Genomic DNA, 13,307 nt, shown 5'->3' on the forward strand with positions numbered 1-13,307 from the left:
TGCTGTGTGCAGCCGTACACTTGCACAAATGTCACGCTCCACACAGACACAAACACACAAAATCATGCACACCTCACACACACTGACATGTTGCACACACACCATTCATATCCACGTTTTGTGCACCACCACCACCACCACCCCCTCCACTCCATCCTTCACTCACTCTCCCCAATCTCAAAATCAGTCAGTGTATGTGCAAGAGAGTGTGTGTAAATGTGTGTGTGTGTGTGTGTTGTCTGACAACTAGATGTGTATGGATGTTTAGGGTGTATGACTAGGGAGTGTTAATGAGGATATATCTATGAGTGTGTACGGCTCCTAATGAGTTGTACTCGAACGTGTGTGTGAGACAGAGAGAGAGTGAAAATAGTGTCTCAGCTCTCATTATGGATGCAGCGTATGCGTCTGATCAATAACATTTACAATCCCGACAGGAGATCGAGCCTGGCGGACAACCCTAACTGACCGTTATGAGAACATGATGAAGTCCGGACAGAGCACACACACACACACACACACACAAACACACACAGATTCATATGGGCAGTTTCTCTGGACAGCCAATTACCGTTCCTCATAATCCACTTGCTCAACACACAGCCTCTGCCATCCACCTGTGCACAGTTAGTGTACAACCGACAGACGCAGAAATGTATTTGTGTGTGTGTGTGTTTGTGTGTGTGTGTGTGTGTGTGTGTGTGCTTGGGGAGAGGGAGGTTGCTCAAGATACCAAAGTCTCCCCAAGAATCCACAAAGGTACACTGCTTTAAGCACACAGGCCCCTGATCGGATCAACAACGGTAGTTTACCACATTTCGTTGCACTGGCTGCACCTGTTAGGAACTGAAATATCTATTTAATGTTTCAGGATTTTACCTGCAGTTGTACCTGCAGGGACAAACAGAGCAGAATGTGTTGATGGTGGAGGAAGGTGTGTTTACACTGTTCTTCTAAGCGTAAATCAGGATCAGCTGGGTTGTTTCCAGAGGCAGGCCCAGACAGCAGAAACGATGCAACTGATCTGAGCATGCAGACATAATGAAATGTGACCCTGTAGCTTTGTAAAACGAATACAGGATGTTTGGACACTGCTTGGAAACAACGGACAAAGTTCACTTAACAATGGAGGAAACTGTGAAATGAGTCCTTCCTGGTTTTCAGGTGAAACAGCTAAACAGGTACAAACAACTTCACATTAATATTAATTAATTAATTTACACTGTGTGTGGAATTGGTAATAAACCTCTATAATAAATTAATATATATATTATATTTTCTAAAGAAATAGTACGGCTTATATCTCCGACTAAGTAGTCATAAATTAAAAGTAATAAACTGACTTAGTGGTACAGCACAAGTACTTATAATAACTTGGTTTTACCCATAAAACTCACTAGTTCTCTCTTCTTAATTAATTTTCCAGCTTTCTAGCTGTAATCACTGTAGTTTAAAACCCTCTATGATATACAGTCAGACACATCTGAGCTAATCATGACTTCCCCCCTACTCACTCGCGGACTCCCCTCTGCTATCGAGTTGTGACGTTTGTAGGGAAATTTTGTTTGTTCAACAAGATTAAATTCAAAATACTGAATTTAAAAAAATGATTTTTCCAAAACATTGTACTCAGATATTTTAACTAAGAGAAGTAGCCCCACCATGGTGTAAAATAGGCTACTATTTAAAGTTCAAAAAACAGAATGATCCATTTCAAAATAAAAGTATATCAGTGAGTTGGCTTGTTTAGAGCACCCAGCATCATCATTTAATAGTTTATTTACTATAATCTGTATGTGCAAAGTAACTGGCAGCTTTAAAGTTTACTTAAAAAAAGTACAATATTTGCATAACTGTAAACTGATGGAGTAAAAGTACTGTGTAAAGTAGCATAAAATGACATTTTAGAGGGAGAGTGGGTCAAACAGCAGCTACATTTCAGACTTAAATGCTCGGTTAGACTCTTCTAGTCCATCGATATAATAAGTTTATCATGGTACTAGTTTAGATTTTAGCTGGTGCACAGTTTTTACCAAATGACAGGAGTGAGTCAGCTTTAACTTCTGTTGCACTCGACACTATCTGGCTTTTCCAGCTATAATAGTGCATATTCAATTCAGTTTAAGCGTGTTGAAGTATTTCCACATCTTTAACATTTAGGGTACTAGTGATATATTCAGATTTTTAAATTTTTCCTCACCAGAATCACTTTTAAAAGGAAACATATAAGGTACAATAGTAATAATATAGCATTTTTAAAAGCTAAATTCACTGTTTATTCATTCATTGCTTGTTTTTCTATTTGTTTTTGATGTGTTACGTTTGGCCTGTACCCACAAAGTTACTGAAAAAGAAATCAACACATGTTCAACACATAACTTTCTATAAAACTACAGATTGCCTTTTTTACATTTCTGTTCTTTCATTTTAATTAGTGAGCTTTATGTGTGTTTTAATACTTTTTTTTCAGTCTTTATTTTAACAGTAAGATTTTGATATTGCATGTTTGCATTCATGTCTATGGAAAAATGTAAGGTACAATAGTGACATTATGCATTTAGTAGTTAAAAGTAGTAGTAAACTCACAAATGAATCTTTAAATTATTCTAAATCTTTCTCATTTGTTTTTTGTGTATGTTCCATTTGACCCCACCTGTTGGATCAAACATGACATCTGACACATTAAGTAATAACGTAGAGCCCACGTTTGATAATTTTATTATAATTGTTATTTTTAATTTAATCATTTAAATCTACTGCATTCTAAAACAAACACATGCATGTGTGAACACAGCTGTTCCCAGTGACCCTGAGCTCTCGGATATGATTCATCCTGTGAGTGGCTGCATGCACACGAGTCTCCAGAGCTCGTACAGTACAGTGCACGGAAACCTATTGAACGTGCACACGCACACACACACACGCATGCACACGCACGCACCGGAGCAGGTGGAGGAAGCGCGAGTCAAGTGCAGCTTTCAGCAGGTGCCGCCCCGCGTGAGCCGGCTAGGACGAGATGAAAGAGCCCGCTGCACACCGTCTCCCCCACCCACCCCCACCCCCCGCATCCACCTACCTACCGCACCCCCCGCACCCTCTCCCCTCGCCTCCCCGCCTCTGTGCGCGCTCCGTGAGGCAGATTTGTAGTGACAGCAGCGGGTGCATTCGCCAGTCATTCCCCATAAAAGGTTCCGAGTGATCAAAGCCCCGCTGAGGTTGGGGGGGAGCAGGGAGGCGGCCCGCTCTGTCGGTGTGTGTCTGCGTGTCTCCGGTGTCTCGCAGGGTTCAGGCGTTTTTGAAGCTTTAAAAACACACACACACACACACACTCCTCTGTCTCTCTCCCTGTTATTTACATTTGAGCTCCGTTTTGCTTTGGCACTAAAACATTGGTTTTATTCCCTGCGCCCGCAGCTCGGTGACAGGTTCTGCTGCATTAATCAGCTCCTCCTGCTCAGAGTCAAGGATTTCTTAAAGTGGGAGAATTAAATCTTTAAATACATTTTAAACGGAGGTGTCTGACTGAAGTTATGTTAACAAGGAGCTCACCTCAGGTGTGTGTGTGTGTGTGTGTGTGTGATTCCCCGGTGAGCGCTGAGGGGGTCGCACACACACTCTGTGTGCACAAAAGAGGCATGTGTTGATATAAATTTACCATCCGCAGTCAATTAAACACTTTAGCTGGTGTAAAAGTTCAGCTTTTCCACCGTGTGAACACCCAAACATGAGGAAGACACCGCCGCAGCCTCAACTTTCAAGTCATCTGCCAGTCACATTCCCACTTTTCCATATTCATGTTGTTTTAAATCACCAGGAAGCCCGAGCATCCCTCTTTTACCTCCTCATTAACATCAGTCGTCCTGTCAGCAGCAGACAGCGTTATTCACCATCAATTAAGTGCACAGGAAGCCTAAGCCAGTCTACTGCTGACACATCTTAGTGCATGGCTGGCATGCAAATGCAACCGAAATTTGGAAATGCAAATGTTTATATCTGTTAAAGACAAAACACCCCCTACCCTCAGATTTGTTGTTTTTGTTATGTGCAACACTAAGTTTCATTTACCTGGTGAATAAAACATGGTTCATCAAAATAACTTGAAGTTGTTGTTGCATCAAGGACGTAAATCAACTCAAACACAGTAAACTGTTCACAAAACCCAAAGTCAGCAACACTAACAAGACCAGTGTCAGGAAATAAAACCACACCCACAGTGTTTAGTCCATAGAAATTAATCGTTTTCATCTTTTCAAAAGGGGAAATAAATCATTTATGGACTTATTTCAGCTGCAACATCTTTTGATTTCACTTGTGTAGATTGTTACTGAACATTATGACACTCAGGCTTTTAAAAATCTTCAAACTTCAAATGTCTTTAAATTTGATTTAACAGCCCCAAAGCTGGATAATGCAGGTTGTACCTGGACCCTAAATAATGATAATGTTTCAATGTATTTTTCAATACGTTGGGTTCAGGGTAATTCTGAAAGGTTCCTTGATTATTATTAGTGTTTGAATAAAGACTCACAAAATACAATAAATTAAACAAACTGGATTGAGTCATAACTAGTTGGGGTGTGACAACTCTCTAAAGAGTCAAAGACATATGGCCACACTCTCTACTGACCCTGAAGGCAGCACACTAGACAGGTAAGATAAGACCATGCCAACTTTCTTTATGGACACAGTAAAGCCTTGAGAGAAGACAAATACTTTATTATTCCCTAAGGGAAATTCCTGTATTCATATTCTTTAAAATCTATGGCAATCAGGGAGTTCCTATTAATATTCAGTAGACTCCGCTGCAAGAGACTGCAACAACTTACACTCCAATAAACTAGGATATTACAGGCATCGTGTTACATCAAACAGTATTTAAAAGCATAAATACTGGCTTCTACTGGAAGCTCCCAATAATGCAGTGCAGCTAATAGGCAGCATACATTTTAATGCCAGCAGCAAAACCACAGGTGTACGTAATAAAATAACAGGGTCCTTTTTTGTTTTGTTGTTTGATAATTAGAATGGAGCTGTAACATTAGTACAGTTGTCCCTCTCAAAATGTCTTGCAAAAAACAGAAAAGCAAGGCCTGAAATGAGTGTCAGTGTGTTTATCATCACATCATTTAATTTCCACAGTTTGTAAGAAAAATATTACAGCGTATATAAACATTAGCAGAGAAACTCCTCTGAGCGCCTAAGATTTGCCACGTTACATTCAAGTCCATGAGAACGCAGACATGACACACTTCAGTCCACAAAATCAAAGGCAAAAATCCTCGACAACATTCTGCTAGAATTTAACAGCCTTTAAGTTAAGATGAATTTCTACAAACTTCCTCACACACAGACACTTACATCCAGTTTCTGACTCCTCTGACCAAGGCAAAGTGGTGCTAGTCTTTACACTCTGTTGTCTTTGTGTTAGAGCATGCGTGTGGAGCTGTCACGATGAACCTAAAGATCTGCTTAGAGATATCGATGTTAAGTGCTTTACTGGGGGTAGGCCTCAATCACCATGGCATGACCCTGGAAAACATGAGCACAAACTTGTCAGGAAAAATGTGTCACATGATCTACAGCACGGTGTAGCAATGTAAAACGCTCTAAATGTGAAAGCAGAAGTGTGATTCTACTGTTTCATAAATGCACCACCCATCAGATTACCTGTCCTCCAGCAGCGCAGGCTGCCACTAGTCCATACTGTCCTCCTTCTTTCTGGAGCCTGTGTGCCACTGTGGTCACCAGCCTGCAGCCTGTGGCACCAAACGGATGGCCCAAAGACAGGGAGCCTCCCCACAGGTTGAACTTCTCCATGGGAGGAGCTCCAACCTACAAACAGACAAGGTGAAGACACCACCAGTGAACACTAAATTCAGAAAAGATGAGGTTCTTTTTAAATAATTCTGTTCATTTAATTGAGCAAAGACACATATTTTTTATTGTTGTTCACCAACTCTGTGATGTTGTGATATCAAATCAAACGACTAAAACAAATTATCATCAATATGTATTGTGTGAATCTATTGTGAGGAAAAAACCAACAGCAGACCAGAAACCATCTTTACCTTCGATTTCCTGCCCATGTATGTCTGGGCAAACCAATCAGATTCCATAGCCTTCATATTTGCCATTATTTGACCCTGAAAAACACGGTTTAATCAGAGTTACCATAGATACGAGACAGAAAACACATGGATTTCTACTAAATCAAAAGTTCAGGATGTGAATGTGATGTGTAACCCAGTCAAATCTTACACCAGCATTGATGTTTATAAATAATACAAGCCACAGTTGGATTAAGGCAGACAGGGAAATTGAGAAATTATTTTTTTTCTAAACATAATGTACATCTATGGTGTAAAATATCTTGGACACTGACACAATATTAGTAAATCAATGCACACATTCCCCCACCACTACAGAGACCTGCACAATACAATACTTAGTGATAACTTACTGCGAATGCCTCGTGGAACTCAAAGACATCAATGTCATTCATGGATAAGCCGGCCCGTTCCAGGACTTTGGGCGTAGCGTACGTTGGCCTAGTGTAAAAGAGAAAATAGATCAGTAAAGTTTTAATGCTTAATTATAATCCAATGTATGGTCTATGTGTGGGAAACAATGAATGTATGTTTGTATGTATGTACAGTGTATAATATATAAGCTATGAACAAGAATCAGCTGTTGAATTTTCTTTCTGAAAATTAAGAATAAGACACTGAAGCTCACCCCAAAAGCAGCTGATCTTTGGGGTCCTGAGACACGTAGACAAAGTCTCTGTCAAGATGAAAACACAATATGACTAAAATGTTAACTGACATAGCATCATTAAAGTCATTACGGCTGCTCTGTCAAACGGAGAGGGCGCAGGTACCTGAGGTAGGCTTTAGGCTTGAAACCCATAGCCAAAGCTTTCTCTTCAGACATGATGAGCACAGCAGAGGCGCCGTCAGTCTGAGGACACACACACAAACAGTTTATAGTTAGGGCTGTTTATGAGTGGTGACAGCATTTCCACAGTTCAAAAACTTTAAAAAACAGCTGAAAGAAAACCAGAGCACATTATTTGGACAGGTTATTTAATTCATTTCACTACTGTCACTAGAAAACTTTATTATAAAGCCCAAAAGGCTGCTTAAGATAATTGAAAAACAAAGCCAGAGCTAGTGTTTCACTGAAAACACTCCACCACACTTTAACAGTATTTCGCTTCAGGTGATTTACAGCTTGTGTTTGTTGTGTGTGCTTTGTGTGTTTGTTTTACACAAAGAGCTGATGCTCCAGGTCTGAAGGAGACATTTAATGTTGATATGTGTATACAGTGTATGTGCGTGTGCGTGCTCACCAGGAAGGATGAGTTCGCAGCAGTGACAGTGCCGTGTGGTTTAATGAATGCAGGCTTTAGTTTGGCCATTTGCTCCATGGTGGAGGGGCGGATGCCGTTGTCCTTGGAAACAATATCACGACCTGGAAAAGACAAAAATATATTATGTCGATTTTAATGTAACAACAGAATCAACTGCAGCACACAACTACGGCTGCAACTTATGGTTGTAACAAATAATCAGGTACTTATACTATATAAATTACTAATTTGTTAAGCAGCAGAATGTAGACTAATATTGTGATGGGTTTACCTGGTACTTTAAAAGAGATGACATCCTGTAGCAGACCACTGTCCTGTGCTTTTTTAGCCAGCGTGTGTGATCGCGCAGCAAACTCATCCTGCTCCGCTCTAGAGACCCCAAATGCAGCAGCAAGACGATCAGCACTGTGACCCATGGTTTCTCCTGTGGAGAACTCAGCTACAGCAGGAAGCTAGATATACACATGATACAAAGTTATAGGAGAAAATACAGTAAACATGCTGTATGTCATGTCAAAGGAGGATGTTGAAATCAGTGAGGAACCACATAAAAGAGGTGCATGTCTGATGATTTGAAGCCAACCTCCGGTGAAAAGTGTGACAAACGGAGTTTGCCAATAAGACCCAGCCTCTGACCAAAGGTTTTTGTCTTGTTGACGGAAAGCATTATCTTCCTCATCTCTCGGCTGTGGCGAATAGGAACATCAGACAAGAACTCCACTCCTCCTGCCACAATGGTATCACTCTGGCCAGCAGCAATCAGACCAGCAGCTGGAAAAAAGCATGGACAAAAATTAGACAAAAAGGCCAAACAAAGAGGGAAAAATATCCTGTCCTGTTTTCTCATTTTCAATGTTGTATGTGCCTTATTATTGTGAGGACATATTTATATCTCACAGCCTTCACTGTTATAAAGTGTCTATGTAGTTTTTTTTTGCAATAATTCATCATCTTCAACATGACAAGTTGTTACGGTTAGTTTTTAGTACAATATAATAATAATAATATACTACACTGTATGCCTCTGTCAACCAGTGAGGCTGCGGTTTACATGCACGTCTGTCCATTGTCATTTTCTAAAGTTAGTTAAAAATTAAGTCCAAGAGGATGCTGGGGAAAAATTTGCAGAAAGTCCCTCAAGGGGTTCCTGAGATATTGTGATCACAAGAATAAGATAGATGTACAACCTGAAAGCATAATGCCTCATAAACAACAACACATGGGCCCACAGTTCACAGCATTTGTAAATTACAAGAGCCATGCTGAAAATAAGCATGGCAGTGAGGGCTTGGTTTGGAAGATTTACTTTTTTTTGACATACCTGTGGTCATTGCCTGGTTAGAGGAGATGCAGGCCATGCTGACTGTGTGAGCTGGGATCTTATCAGAGAATCCTGCACCAAGTGCTGCCTGAAATCACAGCACAACATTAAAGACAAGTGTAAAAAGCTTTGGAGAAGTAAAACTGTAGAATGTCACTGTGAATTTACCAAAAATTAAAGGCTCTCTTAGTTAAGATGATGTGCTTGTTATGTTTAGGGTCACAGATGAAGGACAACACATTAAACATGTGCAAGACAGATAAAGCTCCAGGTATGACAAACATTAACATTTTGGGGTGAATTTGTATGTTTACCTCTCTTGCTACATTGCTGGTTTTGACCTCTTGGATGACTGTCCCATAGACAATGTAGTCTACAGCATCTTTGGGTATGCCGGTCCTGTTCAGCAGACCCCTGAGGAAACCCAAACAAAACACAATAGCTCTAAAAAATGTAAAACAGCAAAACATTCCCAGTCTGACATGTTTAACTCAACTAGCAACTTGGTCTTAAGATATCTTTGATCAGCACAACTACAGACTTCATCACTGGACTTTGCCTTGAAGGTCAATAAAACCTCTTATACTAAACTTATTGTCTTGTTATATTGTTAACAAACCCCCCCCCCCCCCCCCCCCAAAAAAAAACAGACAAACTTACTGCAGAGCGGCTCTTCCCAGGTCATGGGGCATTAGGTTAGCATATCTGTAAATAAAAAACAGAGTGGTTTGATCTTCAGGATACTGGAATTATATTACAGGGTTTTCTTAAGAATTCAATATTTATATTGTAAAATCATTCATTGAACTTTCCTCATTGCCACATAGTGAAAAAAACAAACAAACTTTTAATCAAAAAATCATTGATGTCTGGTGGAACCAGACGAGTGAAGTTAACCATTAAAATAACAGGGACATACGTGGTTCCAGAAACAAGGAACGGCGTTCGAACTCCTTCCACCAGTACTATGTTCTTTACACCAGGCCGGGCCAGTGTCTTCTTGCTCTTCGTCTGAACTAATGGAAATTTAAGACAGTACCAGTTTGATAAGTGATCAACTTATGTATCATCTGAAAAGTCAAATTGTCCATTTAGAGTCTACCAAGATAGACTACAAGATAGTTTTGGGTATGTATTGTTCAGCTATATAAATGAATCCATCAATAGACAACTGACAATAATTTGGATTTTTTATGTGGATACAAATTATATCATTCAAAATAATTACTTACCCTGTGCCTGAAGCTGGACTGTGGTACAGAGAGAGCGTGCCCCTAAAACACATTGAGAAAATATTACTAATTATCTTTCATTTTAATTATTTCACCAAAATGTAAGTTGGCACAAGTATAATAAATAATTAACAGTACTCACTTTAAAACAACAACAACATAAACAAGCAGATAACAGTGCTGTAGTCAATGTTGATATTTTACACTGAAGTGTGTTATTGAAGATGGTGAGCAAAGTGGCCAAAGATCACAGTTTTACAACAACTAATATACAGTGTATATTCATAAAGTCACTGGTGATGTGCGTTGCATTTTTAAACTATTCACTTGTCTGGTGGATTATCCTATTCCTCTGACATATTTTGGAACATGTTAAACTAATATAGAAATGAGAATAATGACAACTTACCAAACTGCACTCCCCAGGAAGGGCTGACGGAGCAGCTCCGCATCGAGTTCAGCAACATGGAAGCCATGATGATCTACACAGACAATTATAATCTTAACTGCAAAGGTCTTACTGTGGTTCTGGAGATGAGGTTTATGGCCCTGCAGAACATTTCATGTTTTAATAAATTACAGAACTTTATGTTTGGACTGCCTTCCCCCCCAGAAATAACATATTTATTTTATTTCTAAATTGCAAAACCATATGCATAAATATTGTTGTTTTATGATGTTTGAGCCCGGAGATTGAGAGAACCACACTGTAAGGTAATAATCAGATCTCCTTCAGTAGGCAAAAGGTCAGCTGAATATGTGACTTCCACGTCTTCCAGCCTTGATCCACATGGCTTACTGACTGTTTACAATTATCCAAATCAATAACTTTTTGCAGTTTTTGTGGATTAATGTGACGCTAAAATGTGTAAAGTCGAAAACCATGGTAGATTTGCGTTTTCTCTGAAACACATCCCCAATATCTGCAGAAAATAATTAACCCTATAAATTAAATACGTTTTCTAGGGAATTTTGAATTGAATACAAATCTGAAGGACACCTACATGGTATGTATGTGTTAATTTATCAACGTAATCTGTGGTTTATTTAATCTATATATTATTGTATGACTGACGGTCAAACAGCCCAACCCCCTCACATGACTGTGACCCTTCACCTAGATTCCTCTCCTGCAGTGTGACAGGACACAAGCACAAGATGCAAACATCACAACTATCCACAAATCGACTACGAATTAAATACCTTAAAGGAAGTTTACAGTAAATGAAAACTACGTTACTGAAACCGTACAAACAGCAAATCATTGAAACTGGAAGCTACGTGCTAGCTAGCTACTTGTTAGCTAAAGCGTCCATTCAGTTGTCATCTATTCCACTACGCTAGGTTTAAAAACGTACTTGCACATTTCAAACCATGCCTTCCCTGCTTCTAGTCTTATAATAGATAAATAGATAGATTTCTGTATAATTCAGTTTAGGTTTACCTGTACTTGTGATATGTCTTTGACGACACTACGTCCCTGTCAGACTCGGCAGCACTACTGGACTACAAAAACCACACACTTCAAGACCCCACCAGTGTGTTAGCTGACCAAAATAATGCCTGACGAAAACACACAGGAAACAAATTAAGATGTGCAGATCTCCTTGTAACGAAGAGACATTATTAGTATAAATATGATAAAAAAAATTAGATGAAATAGTACTTATCAACAGCAACTACAAAAAACTGAGTACAATAAAATTTAAGCTACGGCAATATTTAAGGGTGAATAAGGGGCCTTATTCCGTTTGCCGCTCTTGCGCCCCTGATGGTCCAGTTTGTTACAGGTGGAGTTTTTTTTCAAAGTTTGCAAATAATTTATTTAACTAACACTTTTAATTATACTATTTGTTTAGAGCAAAGTTTTCATTTGTTTTCGATTTAAACAGATTGAAAATAATTTGTGAAATTGTGCTGATTATGGACAAGAGCGTGGTAATTTTATAATATATATATAAAGTTTATAATTGCGCTAACATCTTTGGTAGCATGCCGTTAGCTAGCTAATTTGTTAGGTAGGTTGGATATTTTTAGTAACAACAATTAGTAGATCAGCAGAAATCATGTGTGTTTTATAGTAATGCTTAAAGACTGCCAGGTTATACTATACATTTTTAACTAACTAACATTTTCTTTTTTGTTAGCTTCACTTCTGTAGATAATGTGTTTACTTGTGTCTCTGTTTTGTTGTTTCTTCTTCTTCTTGTGAGTATTTGTTTTTTGGGCCCTTTATCACAATACTTTTATGATGATATGATATTCATTGATTTATGGCAATACACAATGTTTTTTATGTGGACTAGTATTAGTTAGTTACTCTAAAAAATTTTTTTGTTTACCTAGTTACAGGCAAATTAATTGGCTTCAGATACATGACAGATAGCAGGATGTCCTAGTGTCCTCGAGCAAGGATACTGTGGCAGCAGTATGACTCAGTCCAACTAAGGTGTTTAAGTGTATCTTTGTGGCCATACATTTAATGAAAATAATATCTTTGTGACAGTTTTGAATACCTGTCTCTGTAAGCGTCTGACTGCCAGAAGTGACATGATTCAGTGATTGTGTGCATTGTAAGCTGATGTAAGTGATGGGAGAGAGCTGGTCAGACAGAACAGAAAAATGCCATCTTCATCTCCATCAAAGCTGGCTGCTTAACAAGGGATCGTATCAGGTAGGTTTGTGAAAAATGTTAGTTTGTTGTAATTTAACACTGCAAACAAATTAAAGAAAGTTACTTCAGTAATACATTTAATGAAATGAATAAACATTATGAAATAAATTAATACATTTGTTTGATCCGCTTATATTTAAACCCTTTATGTCCATCTCTGTATGATCCGGTCCTGCAAGACAAGGAGTTCACCATTCTCTCACAGGAAGGCCAGAAGATGTTGAATAAGACTGATAAATTTCTAATTGTCACTGTGATTCATGGCTCCTGCGTAGATGGAGGCTTTAATGGTAAAAAAGTGTGTGTGTGTGTGTGTGTGTGTGTGTGTGTGTGTGTGTGTGTGTGTGTGTGTGTGTGTGATTGGAAGAATCTCCTTAAGGTGTGAAAATGCTATGTTAAATGTTATGTGGAATAAGATGAAGTCAGACTTTTGTTTTTTTCTCTATAGTTAACTTACAATCTTGGGTCCTGCTGGGACTGCAGCCTGGAGCAGGCAGCAATCAGAGATGACCTAAAATGGTATAAATACACTGTCTCATACTAATTAGTTGTTGTGTTAATGGCTTGAAAGAACTATCACAGTCTTGTGCTAGTGGCTACAGAGTTACACTGGAGTATACTAAGGTCAAGAGCCTCACTTGGGGGGATTTCAGCTCCCAATATCTGCATCCCACTTGTTGCTTGCATGTCTGTATTGCTGGGTCTCCC

General features: G+C 39.0%; 1 protein-coding gene across 1 annotated transcript; it reads right to left on the bottom strand.

Annotated features, from left to right (window-relative positions):
• Positions 1-5,095: 5,095 nt before the first annotated feature.
• hadhb (hydroxyacyl-CoA dehydrogenase trifunctional multienzyme complex subunit beta) lies at positions 5,096-11,462 on the bottom strand. Its single transcript, XM_026342037.1, has 16 exons — positions 11,370-11,462; positions 10,335-10,407; positions 9,926-9,967; positions 9,613-9,709; positions 9,354-9,398; positions 9,008-9,107; positions 8,694-8,781; positions 7,956-8,143; positions 7,644-7,824; positions 7,352-7,473; positions 6,881-6,960; positions 6,736-6,783; positions 6,461-6,548; positions 6,069-6,143; positions 5,668-5,832; positions 5,096-5,529 (listed from the first exon to the last, which is right to left on the bottom strand). The coding sequence occupies exons 2-16, from the start codon at positions 10,399-10,401 to the stop codon at positions 5,494-5,496; spliced, it is 1,422 nt and encodes a 473-aa protein (XP_026197822.1). The 5' UTR covers positions 10,402-10,407; positions 11,370-11,462; the 3' UTR covers positions 5,096-5,493.
• Positions 11,463-13,307: the final 1,845 nt, after the last annotated feature.

The sequence above is a fragment of the Anabas testudineus genome, chromosome 24 (assembly GCF_900324465.2).
Source record: "Anabas testudineus chromosome 24, fAnaTes1.2, whole genome shotgun sequence".
Lineage (NCBI taxonomy): Eukaryota > Metazoa > Chordata > Actinopteri > Anabantiformes > Anabantidae > Anabas > Anabas testudineus.

Excerpts from the sequence above, each read along its gene's own strand:
- hadhb (XM_026342037.1), bottom strand. The coding sequence starts at position 10,401 with ATGGCTTCCATGTTGCTGAACTCGATGCGGAGCTGCTCCGTCAGCCCT. Across the intron at positions 9,399-9,612 it reads TTCCTTGTTTCTGGAACCAC|ATATGCTAACCTAATGCCCC; the intron begins GTATGTCCCTGT and ends TTTTATTTACAG. Across the intron at positions 6,549-6,735 it reads AAAGATCAGCTGCTTTTGGG|GCCAACGTACGCTACGCCCA; the intron begins GTGAGCTTCAGT and ends CTTTTACACTAG.